Here is a 15,547-nt window from a genome sequence, read left to right as displayed (position 1 = left end):
CGCATTATGTTGCTTTACACATTGATTACGTCATCAGACACAAAAAGAAGTAGAATATTTAGCATGAACGTCTCAGTTTTAAATTTTGTGCCAGAGTTTAGGAGGTAAAGTTATCAAAGATATATTACGAAAAAAACAAATTGTTTCCCTGGGCAGAGGGTATCAAAGGAAGAAGAGGAAAGTTAAGCATGAGCAAGTTTGAAATAGTAAATAAAGACAAAACTTGTTTTTTTTTTCAGTTTTTTAATCACCCAGTTACACTGACATTTCTTTTCCAATCTCTTATTTGCATTGGTCGGCATACAAGAAACACAGAAAGTTCTTAAAAGTGTACTGGTCTGATTTTCATCTCAGCTCTCTTGGCGGAGTAGTTATATCCTTTCCAGTGATACCAGTTGACACCGTCACCATATGATGAGTGCTTGCCATGATGATACAGACCGTTCAGGTTGGAGTAATAACAGCTCTCGTGCCACCAGGCTCCTTTATACTTCACAGCACAGTTAACGCTGGATGCGCCGTCATTATCCTGATCTTTGGTTGTAAAGGGGTAACCACGATGCACAGAAAGAGAATCACCAGCAGTTCCTGAAAACATAAAATGAGAATTTGATTTTAAACAATGCAGAACTGACTTAAATACACGCAGTCCAACAATTCTAAAGGCTACAAATAGTTGGAAATATTGTTTTAATTTATTTTAAAAATGCCACTGACGCAATAACCCAAATAAGTCCTACTAAGACTTCGCTTGTCATCGTCTTCATGTGTTCAAGTTTACTTCCTTAAGTAATTGAATTTCCAGTGTTTCTCGTTTCGATTTTTCACACAAGAATTTTTATGCTGAAAGCAATTCATCAAATTATCATTACTTGGAACAATAACAAATAAATTTGATTATAAAACTGTTTAAAATTGATAAAATTTACCTGAGTAAGTTCCAAGGCTCAGCTGGTACTTAGTCCTCTCGCTCGTAACTGCAAACATGTCATACTCGGCGTAAACAGTTTTTCCTGTAGTGTCTTCCAGATCTACTCGAAGCCTGTTCTTTGTTGTTTTCGTCAGGCGGTTTATCTTGTCCAGTCCTAGCCAAAACTCGCCATTCAGGTTACCGAAGCCACGTTTGTAGAAGGCCCAGTCGCGATAGAAATCGACGGAGCCGTCCAGTCTCTTCTGGAACACTGTCCATCCCCCACCGGCTGTTGTTTGGTCACAGAACACGTCAAAGGCACCTGAACCATCGGGGTCGATTGTATAAACACCGCTGATTCTTTGACCGGATTTGTACAGCTCAGCACAGTTCTTGTCAGCTGTCGGGCGAAAAAAATCATCAGTTGGGGTCTGGTATTACAGCAGAGTTGCTCAACAGCGACTGTCATCAACATATTAAATCCGTAGTTAAACCTCCCAGAAGTTTTTTTTTAATCATCGGAATATAACTCTCAACACACAAACAGATCTGTTGTTACCTTTCACAGCTGTCTTGTTCCCTTTGAGGATGTTAATGTCATCTTGCATTTGAGTGAGTTGTTTCTTCATTTCTTGAAGGATAGTTTCAATTTTCTTGTTTGGGCCTGCATAGAAGCTGTTGTACACGTTGTTACACTGCTTTGTGGCCGTAGAACTGACTGGGGTGCTATTAGCGCTATTTCCTGGCTTAGCTAAAGTTTGATTCATCACAAACAACGCCAAGAACAGGAAACTGCAACGAAAACCCAAGGAAACAGAAGTCATTTTGCGAATTTGATTAAAACCCAACTTAACCGTAGTTAACTGTGTCACGGACTGGTGAAAAAGCGGATGTGAGTCATCTTTAGTACAACAAGGTGTTTGCGTCACTGAGTTCGGTGCAAGACAATTTTCATGTCTTCGGATGCCTCTGTTATTGGACGATCTTTTGACAGCTTCAAAAATGATGACAATTAAAAACTTTGTAAAGAACAATGCTACCAACAAGAAAAAACATTCCGACTTCTCTTTATGTAAAAATCCTTTTGCTAATTTGCCTACATGTAACAAACAATTCAGTATCGATCTAAAATTCGATCGAGAATGTTTTACTTTTCCTTAGAAAATGCGGTAGAAAACTTAACAAGAATAGCGTCTCCGATTTTCAGTAGTGATTTGATTTAACATGAACTGATATACTAGTATTTTTGTCCCGGTCAGTGGGCTAAATCTATCTTTGGAACTTTGCTTCTATATATCGTTACCCTGTCTCTTTGTAAAAAGGTCAGGGCCTTAGAAACTTTGAGTAGAAGGCCATGTCCTTAGCCAAACGTTCGACTGACTGCTTTGCCCGGTAGGCTCAAACATGCTCTGTCCACCGTAGTTCGCAACGATATAAAAGCGAGCCTTTCATCACTAGCCATTTTCAGCATTTTCAAAGTATTCTAGGTAAATCTTTATTTTCAGCCTTAACTGGCCTACTTGTAGGTTTTTTTTACTAACACGTCATATTTTGGCCTTACCATATTAACTAAAAGTATCACCTGATAAATACAACTTTTTCCAATAAAACTTCCAAAGACCTAACCCGAAACATTTTGGACACAGGTTACAATGACGCGCTATACGGCAACTAACGCAGGAATCCTCAGTATTGACATTGTTATCTTTTTCTCGGTTTTTAAAACCCGTGCTCTTAATATTTAGAATACTCATCTACACGAAAAAATGAAGTGAGAGAAATAATGAAAATTCATTAAAATTTGTATTTCTGATTCGTTTTAATTCACTTTGAAGTAGGAGCATGCTGGAGACTTTTGAGACTTAGTTTGAAAACCTTCAAAACAACTAGCCATTGATAGTTTAAGAGTTAGAAAACATTTCAATGACGACTACTTTATTCTTTAGAACAAATATCCTTTGACGACCCATTTCGTCGAGTTCTCTAAATGAAATTCATCGAAAAATATTTCAAGTACAATATAATTTTCTATCAACTTACAAGTGAGTTTGGATAATTTGAATAGCGTGAAAACACTATTGTAAAATTTCCACTCCGGTCGATCTGCCACAGTTAATTTCTATAAACACCATAAGCAAGTGCTTATGGCATACATACCACCTGAAAGTCGAACGGACAAAATATTATAGTTCTAAAAATTATTTAACGCAACAGCAACTTTGAGTTTTCACGCCGCTATTAACATAATACGAAGAACGGTCAATAATATAGATTGCTAGAAAGTGAAATTTTCGCTAAAGAAGATCAATGGAACTGAACGGAGACTAATAATAATAAAGACAACAAACTGCCGAGTTTTATTGCGAGCGGTATAAAAACGTCCTGTGCTAAAACTTTAAAACAGTATTTTTTTACTTAAAGAATTAATAAAGTATATGAATTGTATGACATTTTTGAAAGCTAAATGTTTGATAAAGTTAAAAGCGAATAATATATGAGAGGCTGTCTAAACTCGCCACGGCTTTTCTTGTTAGGAATTTTAAATTCGATCTTTTGAACTGTATGAACACTTTTGAAAAACGTATTTATCTTTGTACACCGAGAGTCCGCAGCAATTAAAAATAGTTGGTTTCCATGTAACATACTCCAAAGACCAAAAACGCGAAGTTTTGAACTTCCGTATATAAACCAAAAGTATTTCCGAGGCTATAATGTCCTGAATTTAAAGCTCTTCAAGTGCAAAAATTCAAAGAATGATTAAATTGTGGAAAATTGTCACTGGAAAGGCAACTAAAATAAAAATAAGGGGGTTTTGTTATCTTTTATAATGGCTATTTTAAAAATAGTTACTCAATAAAAATTAAACATAACATTTTTGCCGCATTTGCTTCCGAAAATAAAACTAGTAAAACTGATATCTTTTCACATATTATTCTTTGCCAAAACAACCTGCAGTCGGCTCGTTCCGTCATTTTCGAATTCATTGTTGTCATATTGACCATATTTAATGTGACCTTTTGCTGATTTGATTTGTAAATTGTAAACTAAATTGTAAACTATCTATTTAATTATAAGAATATTGACGTTTCAACTTTAATTTGACTCTTAACTCTTTACTTATACTCTTACTTCGCAGAAAGTTTCAGCAACTTTTTGGATTTTGCTATCAAACGCACCTTGAGTATCATTTGCTTCATTTAACGAAGGACCGCGTTTGATCGATCTTTGAATACACGCTTATTTTTAACGCCGGCCGCCTACCAGTTGAAAGAGTAGTATGCGCGACAAAAAAAAATTAAACTTAACTAATACAATTTCAAATACACGACAAATTTCGAACGAAACACAGATTTTCACAAACAAGCTATACGTCGATTGATGTGGATTCTCTGCAGATAAATTTGGGGAAGACAAAAGCGGTTGAAAAAATAATGTCTAAAAAACCTTGCCTGATTGCTGGGCCATTTCGTAATGTCGACGTAATCTTTGGAATGACTGCTATTGTTAACAACACAGAGACCATAGCTTAAGAGGTCCTTTTTTCGGGGACGTCCACCAGAACGTAATTCCTAAAAGTGATTTTTAATAATAAGAATTAAACAAAACAATACTTCAATATTTTGAGACATTATCACTTCAGGTCCGCTTTTGTCAAAATCTATAAACATAATAATAAAGTTCGGTTACTGTTTAACACTTGTCGCCCTGACAGAAAACAAAATATTTGAAAAACATTTGAAACTGAGCAAAGCGAGCGTTCACGCTTCTTTAAAAGAACATTTAAATAGAAAAAGGTAGTTAGGCATAATTGTTGCTAGAAATCGCAACTTTTCCATTAGACTCAAAATAACTGACAGAGTTTTAATATGCGTAGCTGAGAAACGCCCCAGGCAAAATTAACATCATTTCTGCGCTAAAACCAAAAAACGATATTAATCCTAGGCGACTTGCTTCTGTTTCTGACATTTTCAAAAAATAAATTTTAAATTAAGTGTAGTTAAGTTTATTTTGTGAAAGCTATACCAAGCTAGCGAAAAACTTAAACGTGGACATGACTACTGAGCACAACTCGTCGCCTTTTCGTGTTTGGAATATTTAATCACAGCTTTTAAACAATAGAACTGTTAAATTGTTTATCCTTTGACAATGCAAATTGAATCACACTCGCCGGTGTTTTTTTGCTGTTCACGACTGATCACCGAGTGTCCGGAGTAAACAGTCTAACCTTGTTTACGCGTTTTGATTGAAGCTAATGACCAAAGTAAAGATTTGTACCTAGTGTCTGATAATTGAAGTTCACCAAGAAAAAAATAATTTCGACAGCGTTTGGAAACATATCTCAAAGACGGCGACTAAATTACCTTATTATAGGAATATAACGAGGCATTTTAACAACGCGAACAAAATGTACGCGTAATAAAATTAACGCGAATTTAGGAAAAGTTCTGGTCAAATGCTTATAGTAAAAAAGTTAACATTCATAAAATTAACGCGAATTTTTGAAATTCGCGTTAATAACATTTATCGTTAATTTCCTATAATAAGGTAGTCTCCGTGACCTATCATTCAACATATTTCCTTTTTCAAGACTTAATAAAATCGACAGCTTTCTGGTGGATACTTCGAAGAAACAAATGAAGAGTAACTCAGACGAGATAGCTGACAATAATTGAAATAAAATATTAGTGGCTAAAAGTGAATTTAGTTTGAAGATCGAAACAATTTACCTCAGTGAAGTTCACAAACACAACCACTGAATTCGACCCACATTGAATACGCAATTTTATTACGTGCAGTGAACATCTTGGAAATCAGTGAGACTGGTTTACCTTTCGCACGAGCCTTCAGCTCCGTGTTGTAAAACACTTGCCAAAAGCGGTTTAAAACACCTTGTCAAAGTTTGGACAGTCACAAACCCTGAAAAACAATGAAAATGCAATCATATTGAGAAGAAGTCTCTTGAAGAAGCAGTGCATGTGAGTGTAATTCCCTGTATCTCTCTCCGTTCTTGCTTGCACCTTTCCGCAAGAAAAGTCTCTCATAAGAAGCTACCGTGGATAAGAGAATGGTAGCCCACAGATGTGTAACATTATCATTCAACTTTCTTTCTTTGTCTGAGCACACACAAAAGGCCCCAAACGTGTTTTGATTACTTTGGAGCTGTGCTGGCGTTTTTAACTCGGAAAATTCCGAGTTTTGGTGTGTGGGGCCAATTTCACTCCTTCCCTCGATTCCTGTAAACATTTTAATTGAATAATTAATTTAATTAATTAATTAATATCAAATTGATTAATTAGTTAATCTTCTGAAGCCGGTGGGGGACTGGCTAAAATGCGAGCTTTATTTGTGTTACTATTTACGAAGTACACAAAGGCTATATATTTGTTTCTGAAAACCCAATGTTCTCCTTGTGGTATGCATTCTTCCAGGCGTAGACCCAAGCAGACGGAATTTTGTGCTGAACGCATGCGCATATATGAAGTACACAAAGACTATATTTTCCCCAAATCTTAGTGAGAACTGGTTAAAACTCAACAGAATTGGGGGTTCGATTTATCCCCGAGTATTTCCGAAAAAAATTAGATGGTGCTAGAAAGGAGTTCAATTTGAATGAAATACTCATCTAGAATATAAGCCGAGCGATCGTCAACTAACGAAAATTAACAAGCATTTGTATTTATTCTTGGTCATTACCTTTTATTTTAGTAGCGGCTCCTAAAAAGCCATTTGGTTTAATGAAGCAACATTAGAAATGAAGTTTTTATTCGCCTTTTCTTCGCTATTTAGGCTGGAACTCGTCCTCCATCGGCACGCTCTGGAATATTATTTATTTTGTCGGCATACGTGATCGTCTTTTGAACTGACAAAGGGCATTCGAAATCCCGCATGTCTTAAACAATTTCCTCGCAATCTCTTCTACAATAATTATTTCTGCCTGAGAGTGTTTCTGTTCCTTTCCTTCTGTTCCTTTCTTTAAAGTTTAGTTAATTTGCAGAATTATTGCGAGCGTGACTTTTCAAGAGAAGAAGGGTCAAGGAAGGTCAAGGAGGAATCGATATATTTGACTTATTGTGGCGACACCAGAAACTGGCCAATCAGAAGCGCTCGTTCCCACGCGCTTGGTAAACATTGTAACACGATCTGACACAAATCGGCTGCACGTAATATTTTTTGTTCAAAAGCGAAAACTTAAAATACTACGACTTCTCTGCTAAAAGAAACCACTTCAGAAGAGTTTGATTGGATTGAGGATACTCGACAAATACTGGTAACAGCACATGTTTCGTTTTGATGACATTTAAAGTGCACCCGCTTTATCTGCTTGAATTGATCTGTTCGCTGGCAACTTGGCGAATTGCGACGAACTGAAGTTTCTCTGAATATTCAGGAATCATCCCGTCAGTATTCTCTGGCGATTTTGCAGTTGTTCTGAACGGTCTCTACATCGGCAACAACCTTCAATTTGAAGGTTTAGTTGTTTGAAAACCAGTAGCTTTTGGCATGATGATCGATAACCGCTTACATGTAATTCTTCGGAAGAACGCGTGATTGTTTGAGATGGGAATCTGAACTCAGCTGAATGTTTTGTCACGCGTGTGTACGGTTCATTTATAAATTCATCTTTATCAGTGATTTGTTATTTTTCAATTACATAGTTGTGATTTAACGAATATGTTGATTCGCTCCGCGTGGATTGTTTTATAGTTTAAAGGAAAAATTGGGTCTCGGCTTATAGCCGAGTGATTTGGGTTTATTTTTGTCAGAGTCTATTAAACTGGTTCCAAACACTAAAAGTCTATACATGCATGCTTAACTACCAGCCGAAATATTGTATTAATGTCAGTTTTCTTGAAATAGACCAAAACTTAATTTTTCTAATGATCTTATTATTTTGACTAATCTTCAAAAAACAAAAAGGGAAAATAAAAGGAAAGAAAACAATTTGCAACCGATGGGAACTCTATCACTTGGCCTTTGGGCCTGCTCTCGATGAGCAGCTAAGAAACTAAGTGAAGTGAACATCATTTGTTTTAGCAAGTCTCTATTTGTCAGTTTATTGTTTTCAATTTTTGTTTCATAATAAATTTTCCGAGTTTAGTGGCTCATAGCCACTTTGAATAGTTATTTAATATTATTTTCACTGCATTTGGTTTGAGAATTAAAAAACTGATATCTGTTTGAAGATTATTTTTTAACATTTGTCATTACGTCCGTTAAATAACCCAGTTCGTTCCGTTTCTTTCTTTATTTAAAAATATTTTCCAACTGATGACTGAATTAAATTTGCAGAGGCGTGAAGAGAAGTAGTTAAGTAATTCCTGTAATTGTTTTAAAAGTGAAGGATTTTAATTTAATGTTTTTCCTTCATTTTAAAATGGCGATTTCACTTTTAACGCTCATTTTTAACTCCGGATGCAAAACAGAAACTTCGTATTTTATCGACACGTCATCCATGAGCTGTTTTGAAATAAGTCAGCTGTGAAGTGACTACATGGTTATGTCTGTTACTATTCCACAACAGCAGACCGGGTTTGTGCTGTATAACTAAAGGGTGCAACCAGTTGAAAGCAGAAATGATTAATATGTCATTTTTAATTTCTGTCTTATTTCGTGAAGTCTTTTACAAATACTAAACAATTCAATACTAAATATAATGCCATGCGACGAAATTTGAATAGCAGACTGCAGTCGAGTTACTGGAAACACATTCTGTTGAGATCATCGGACGAAATTTCAGCCTTGAAACGCATGGAGATTTTTTACTCCTTTCCCTCTGATCTCACGTGTCGAGTAACGACAAATGTACCTGGAAACCACTTGCCTCTCCGTAGAATCTCACTCATTTGCCTATTTCATTCTGTTCTTAAAGAACACAATTTCCTGTTTCTTTTTCTAACCGAGATATTGAAGGAGTCACCTGCGCGATAATAGAATTTTGAAATATCAATGATTCTAATATATAGATAAAATAAGCGATTACTATCATCCATATAACTGGCCGGACTCTCTGCGAAGAACGCTGGTTTCATATCAAAATAGAGAAGTGTGAAGATGAGCGCGAGTACTGAGTTAGTACTGACGGTACTGACCTGCTTAGTTCGAGGTAAACGATGTCTCCTGTTAGAGTTCCGCTCGTGAATATCCAGTGGGGGCATTAACTCGTTAGTTATCATTCTCTTATTATTTGTGTGTTGATCCTTAAGACTTCGAGGGATCACAGACAGCGGTATAATTAACTTATTATGCAACGATGCAACCAGAATCTAGGAATACCAAGTACCTAAGTCACGTAAGCCCGCGCTCTAACAAATCAGCAGTACAAGAACTGTAAGTAAAGACTTCATACGTATTGTCACTATTGTTATCTTCTCTCTCTTTAAAATAAACAACAAAACGGTGTCTCTCAATAAACTGATAAAAAGCTTCAGCTGCTTTAACAGGTTGGGAACTAATAAGAGCTTCCTCTGTGATGGTTGACTGCATTTCTTCAGCTGGTGGAGATATATGTCTGGTTCACACTTTCATACGTTTATACTGTGGTCATTCTTCAGTCTTTAACAGGTCCCTTCTGTTTCCCCTGTACGCTCTTTCCTGCAGGTCTAATTATATGATATTTTTGCAACTTGTTTGATTACTGTGGCTTCCTTCCATAACTTCTCCTGCATCATGCAACTACCTCTCTGAGTCCCTCTGTTGTAGTAACATTCTTCATTTGACTTTTTTCTTTCACCTTTTCCTGCGTACTTTCCACAATCTTCGTTTGGAGCAGTGTTTCAACTGTTGGCGGGAGTGTCTTTGTGCGCCTTTCAATCAACCTTTGAATTGGCGAAGTTCCAATGCTGGCTGATGGCGTAATACGCCAATCAAGAAAGGTAAGATATTAATATTGGTACTTGCCTTGGTTACTAATTTATTGCATTTTCGCGTTTATCATCCCAATGTGTACCGTCCCAATGAAAGGGATTTTCCAAGATACTTGATCATTCCAAGCAATCTTTGCAAGGACTTAGTGTTTATCAGCAGGGATAGGCATCTCCAAAATTGCTTTGGCCTTGTTCGGGTCAGGTGTCAAACCATCTGGGGTTAGCAAATGACCAATGTACAGTGCTTTTTTACATACAGAGAATATGTCATCTACTATGTCTTCAATAGCATTGAGATTCTGGCTACTTTCATGGATTCGTCCGGCGCTGATACTCCTTAGGCGCTGACTTTATACCAAATGGCAGGCGGAGCAAGCGAAAGCGACCAAAGGGTGTGTTGAAGGTTGTGAGGTATGACGACTCCTTGTCCAGTCCAAACCTCCTTGGCATCTAAAACAGAAAAAAAACCCTTGGCCTTGCATGTTATGTCTAGTTGCATCTTCTTCAATGATAGGGAGTGGATAATGGACTCTTAGTGGCGCTTTATTTTGTTCTTGTGGGTCAATAGAGATTCTTTTACTTGCCTGGCTTATTGCCTCAAACGCTTCGCTTGGGCACGTGTGGGTGAGACCCCAAATGTGAGGCTGCTTGTAGGCTAACATTGTAAAAGCTCCGTAAACAAATGCCAATTCCAGTAAGCACCAACATGCCCTTTCAAATTCAAAATAGAAATTAAACTCTTTGCTTTATAGCGACCGTTGTGTACCATGAAGTGTCCTGCAAAATACGGAAAACTAAATATCAGATCACATAAAAGGTATATATCCCTAATGTTAATGCTATAGAAATTCTTTCAAGTTTTATCGATAACACTGTTAGAAAAAAGGTACTGGTTTTAAATGTAGTGTTGATGCTTTACTGATAATGGCAAGTTGAGATTTCTCATGCCGTTTATACCAGAACTTCCTGGCCCTCTTCCTGCCCCGGTTTGTAATGTGGCTGCTCATTTTGTAATACTAGAATTCTCTTAACAAGTCGGCTTGCATATCTTAGACATAGGTAAAAAGCTATATCGATGTGAACTTACAGTTGTGAATCAAATGAGCATTTTTACGCACTTCAGTTGGATTATTTAGTAAAATGGTGTACAGGCAACAATCGGGTTGTAGCTTATGCTTAAAGCAGAGTAATTATGTTTGATTTCGTTGGCACGCTCCAACATGTAGTCGGGTATGACTATAGAATTATTTGCACGATGAACTGTAACAGTCTGTAATAGTTCTGTGTTGTTAGACTTGTATGTGATGTGAATCCCAGTGTTGTGGTCAGATAATTTATTCTTTGACCCTGACCCACTTTTACAGATATTTATCATATCGAATAAAAACAATGTCATCAACCACCTGTCTGTTAGTTTAGACCACATTGATCTCTAGTTCTCTCTCTCGTTCAGCTTAGTGGCAGCAGAGTGTAGCAGCTCTCGTTAGCTTGTAATTCTACTGGTCTTCTTGTGTAGCAGTTGCTATTGTTTTGGTTAGAAGGGGTACCTATGTTTCTCAAAGGATCGGGAGTCATTCGTGCCAGCCCTTGCGGGAGATGCTTCCCGACTCCTTTGTGGAGGACAAGCTTCCTCTGTTTCAACACACACTATTTGCGCACGATAAATTCAATAAAGTTAATACTTTTAATTTCCAAACGTGATCAGTAGAGACGTGAAAATGGCCGGTGAACCGGAGAAACGCTGTCTGTAAACTGCGATGGACCAGCATCTTATCCTCTTAGAATATTAATTATTGTAGTGGCCTAGCCAGTTCAGGAACGACCTTTGTCGATTTAGCTACGCTTTTTAGAAGGCCACTACAAAATCTCTTCCAGCATGAGTCCGCGTTTGATTCCCAGTGCGCTATTTTCTAGGCGCAGGGGCATGTTGCTCCACGCCTTACGTCATTTGTCACAATACCACAGATGCACAAAGGATAAATTTTTCCAAGCGTGTGTGAGTTTTAGAAATGTTGTGCCAGTGGAGAGGAGCTGAAATCATTTCGGTGAATGTTGCTCAATACACAGATAATTCCTCTGGGCATGAATTTTGTGTTTCTTCTCAAGATAATAATGGGGTAACTAAAACGAGACCAAGAAATGCGAGGAAAGAAGAGAAAAAATAAGCATCACAATTTAAGTCATAATAAATAAAGACAAAACTTGTTTTTTCAGTTATTTTAATCACCCGGTCACTGCAACATTTGTTTTCCAATCTTTTTATTTGCATTGCTGAGCAAACAAACAAAGACAGAAAGTTCTTAAAAGTTCACTGGTCTGATTTTCATCTCAGCTCTCTTGGCGGAGTAGTTATGTCCTTTCCAGGCTCCCCAGTTGACACCATCACCACCTGATGAGTGTTTTCCGTGATGATACAGACCGTTCAGGTTGGATAAATGACAGCCGGGTCCATACCACCAGGCTCCTTTATGGGACACAGCACAGTTACTGCCCCAGCTGTCATTATCCTGATCTTTGGTTGTAAAGGGTTGACCACGATGATAAGAAAGTGAATCACCAGCAGTTCCTGAAAACATAAAATGAGAAGTTTAAAATCATGATATTGAATTAATTTTATTTTAAGGAAAGTCACAACACCATGACCGAAGTAAAGACTGCTTAGACTTCGCTTGTCATCGTCTTCATGTGTTCAGGTTTACTTCCTTAAGTAAATGAATTTCCAAGGGTTTTATCGCAAATTCGATTTTTTCTGAAAGCAAGTCATCACATTTACATCACCTGGAATAGCAACAAATAAATTTGACAACAAAACTGTTTAAAAATCGTTAAAATTTACCTGAGTAAGTTCCGAGGCTTAGCTGGTACTTAGACCTCTCACTCGTTACTGCAAACATGTCGTACTCGGCGTAAGCAGTTTTGCCTGCAGTGTCTTCCAGATCTACTTGAAGCCTGTTCTTTGTTTTCGTCAGGCGGTTTATCTTGTCGAGACCCAGCCAAAACTCGCCATTCAGGTTACCGAAGCCATGTTTGTAGTCGACCCAGCCGCGGTAGAAATTAACGGAGCCATCCAGTCTCTTCTGAAACACTGTCCAACCCCCACCAGCTTTTTTTTGGTCACAGTACACGTCAAAGGCACCTGAACCATCAGGGTCGATTGTATAAACACCGCTGGCCGGATTTGGCCGGATTTGGCCGGATTTGTACAGCTCGGCACAGTTCTTCTTGGCTGTCGAGCGAAATATGAGTTTTATCATGTTGCATTTGACGGAAGTGTACTATATATCGTAACTAATTTAAAGATCAAGTTTTACACAAACATCGACTGCAGTTTCTTACATTTCGCCACGAATAGGACTAATAACTTTTTAGGACACAAACAGACTTTCCCTTACCTTTCACAGACGTCTTGTTCCCTTTCAGGATGTTGATGTCATCTTGCACTTGAGTGAGTTGTTTCTTCATTTCTTGAAGGATAGTTTCAATCTTCTTGTTTGGCCCTGCATAGAAGCTGTTGTACACGTTGTTACACTGCTTTGTGGCTGTAGAACTGACTGGGGTGCTATTAGCGCCATTTCCTGGCTTAGCTAAAGTTTGAATGGTTAGAAACAACGCCAAGAACAGCAAACTGCAACGAAAACCCGAAGAAACACAAATCATTGTGTGAATTTGATCAAAGCCCAACTTAACCGTAGTTAACTGTGTCACGGACTGGTGAAAAAGCGGATGTGACTCATCTTTAGTACAACAAGGTGTTTGCGTCTCTGAATTCGGTGCAAGGCAATTTTCATGTTTTCGGATGCATCTTTTATTGGACGATCTTTTGACGGCTTCAAAAATGGTGACAGCTTTGTAAAGAACAATGCCACTAACAAGAAAAAACTTCTCTTTATGTAAAAATCATATTGCTAATTTGCCTACGTGTAACAAACGATTTAGCATCGATCTAAAAATTGATCGAAAAAGTTTTACTTTTCCTTCGAAAATGTGTTGCTAAAGTTTAAAAAAGTGCTCTTTGTCAAACTGCGTTCAAAAATTAACAGAACAGAGTCTCCGATTTTTAGTAGTGATTAGTAAGTGACTATAGGATTTGATAGGAACTGATTTACTAGTATTTTTTATCCGGCCAGTAGGGTAAACCTATATGTGGAACTTTGCCTCTAGGGTAGGGAAAGCTTTGAATAGTATAACATCCTAAGTACAATAAGTACAATAATAATAAGTACAACGTGTTATATAAGCATCACTTTACTCCTTGGAGTTACCCCAAAGTTTCCTCTCACTTCATTATTTACTATGGATGAGCGCTCGAAATATTGAACGCGCTTGAGTTTATGGAGGTTTTCCAAAGCCGAATAAAAGGCAAGAAGGCCAAACTCTGAGCATGCGCTTAATTTCCTTTTGAAATAAGGACGCGCGTAAGTTGCCGTGCGCTTCATTGTAACCTGTGTCCAAAATCTTTCGGTTTAGTATTTTGAAGTTTTATTTGAGAAATTGTAATCGTCAGATGATACTTCTGGTTCATGTACTAAGGCTAAAATATGATGTGTTTGAAATAATGAACATGTAGACCAGTTTATGCTGAAATTGAGATTAACAATAGAATATTTGAAAATTCTGAAAATGACTTGTGATGAAAGGCTCACTTTTAAATTGTCGCGAACTACGGTGGACAGGGCATGTTTGAGCTTACAAAGCAGTCAGTTCAAAGTTTGGCGGTTAAGGACGTCATGGCCTACAATCATTAGTGGCTAAAAGATCAGATGAGCTGCATGCGTTCCGTCTTTCCTTCATCCAACTGAATGTTTGAATTGTTTGTTATTGATGTTTTTTTACAATGCAAAGAAAATTCACGTCGGATAAATTCACTTAGTGCTCAGAATTGCTCAAAACGAAACGCGCAAAATGCTGTGTCAAAAAGGTGATGACAGATTGCGTTTACTCATAATGACTTTGAAATTGAAGTTACTCTGAGAGAAACAGAAATAGCTTCGTTTCATTCTTTACCGTCTTTAAAATGTCCAACTAATTACTATTTTTAATTTTCTTGTTTATCAGTTTATTGAGAAACAGGCAGTTTCTGACAGTAATTGGTTCACAAATTACCTTGAATACCGGGTTTGTTAGTCTGCATGCTGATATATCAGATATTTCAGATTTATTTTGATTCACTTTGAAGCAGAATGCGTGCTGGAGTTATACATTCCATCAGGAAACATAATGATCCGTTTAGTTTGTAAAACAAATTGAAAAGCCGACACGTTAATATCCATCGTCATTTTTAGTTTGATTTAAAAAGTGAAACAAGTAGTTTGTTTCTATACCGAGGATGTTTAGCCGCGCGGCAAATCAACGTGATGTTTCCGGGATAAAACATTTTGATATAATTATATTTAAATCCTGCGATTCATATCTCCGAGTTACTGATGAGTTAACTTGTAATGATTTGAAGGCGCTCGAAGAAACTAAAATGTTAATAAACTATTATATTTACATCCTAGTCAAAAAAGTAAAAAGCGAATAACATATATGAGAGGTTGTCTTAACTCGTGGCGGCTTTCAACGAAAGACACATCAGATTTTCACTAAAAAGCAATATGTCGTATGATGTGGATTCTCTGCATGATAATGGGGAAGACAAAAGCGGTTGAAATGATAATAACGTCTGAAAACCTTGACTGATTAGTGGGCCATTTCGTTTCTTGCACTGACTGCTTTGTTTACAAAACAGAGACGTGTAGCCAAGGAAGTCATTTTGTCAGGTTCCACCAGAATA

The 15,547-nt window shown here is 37.3% G+C and overlaps 2 protein-coding genes across 4 annotated transcripts in view; both read right to left on the bottom strand.

The window, feature by feature from the left end:
* Positions 1–237: 237 nt before the first annotated feature.
* LOC144641558 (ryncolin-1-like) lies at positions 238–13,333 on the bottom strand. 2 transcript variants are annotated; one of them, XM_078500592.1, is made up of 5 exons: positions 13,294–13,333; positions 13,167–13,260; positions 1,470–1,574; positions 930–1,310; positions 238–588 (listed from the first exon to the last, which is right to left on the bottom strand). In XM_078500592.1, the coding sequence occupies exons 2-5, from the start codon at positions 13,234–13,236 to the stop codon at positions 323–325; spliced, it is 822 nt and encodes a 273-aa protein (XP_078356718.1). In that variant the 5' UTR covers positions 13,237–13,260; positions 13,294–13,333; the 3' UTR covers positions 238–322. The 2 variants fall into 2 exon arrangements, with proteins under 2 accessions (XP_078356718.1, XP_078356717.1); XM_078500591.1 differs by lacking the exons at positions 13,167–13,260; positions 13,294–13,333 and having other exon boundaries at positions 1,470–1,855.
* The window catches only part of LOC144641557 (microfibril-associated glycoprotein 4-like), an 18,395-nt gene continuing 14,834 nt past the window's right edge, over positions 11,987–15,547 (bottom strand). For both annotated transcript variants that reach the window (XM_078500588.1, XM_078500589.1), the window contains one exon: positions 11,987–12,340. In XM_078500588.1, the coding sequence (XP_078356714.1) occupies positions 12,075–12,340 (266 nt within the window). In that variant the 3' untranslated portion in view covers positions 11,987–12,074. The remainder of the gene's footprint in view (positions 12,341–15,547) is intronic.

The sequence above is a fragment of the Oculina patagonica genome, chromosome 2, assembly GCF_052425735.1.
Source record: "Oculina patagonica isolate OP01 chromosome 2, crgOcupat, whole genome shotgun sequence".
Classification (NCBI taxonomy): domain Eukaryota; kingdom Metazoa; phylum Cnidaria; class Anthozoa; order Scleractinia; family Oculinidae; genus Oculina; species Oculina patagonica.
This window is presented reverse-complemented; position numbering and strand designations above follow the sequence as displayed.

What these genes read in the sequence shown, in the direction of transcription:
- LOC144641558 (XM_078500591.1), bottom strand. Translation starts at nt 1,734, where the DNA reads ATGACTTCTGTTTCCTTGGGTTTTCGTTGCAGTTTCCTGTTCTTGGCG. An exon ending in GAACAAGACAGCTGTGAAAG is followed by an intron (nt 1,311 to 1,469) that starts GTAACAACAGAT and finishes TTCGCCCGACAG; the next exon opens with CTGACAAGAACTGTGCTGAG. An exon ending in GAGCCTTGGAACTTACTCAG is followed by an intron (nt 589 to 929) that starts GTAAATTTTATC and finishes TTATGTTTTCAG; the next exon opens with GAACTGCTGGTGATTCTCTT.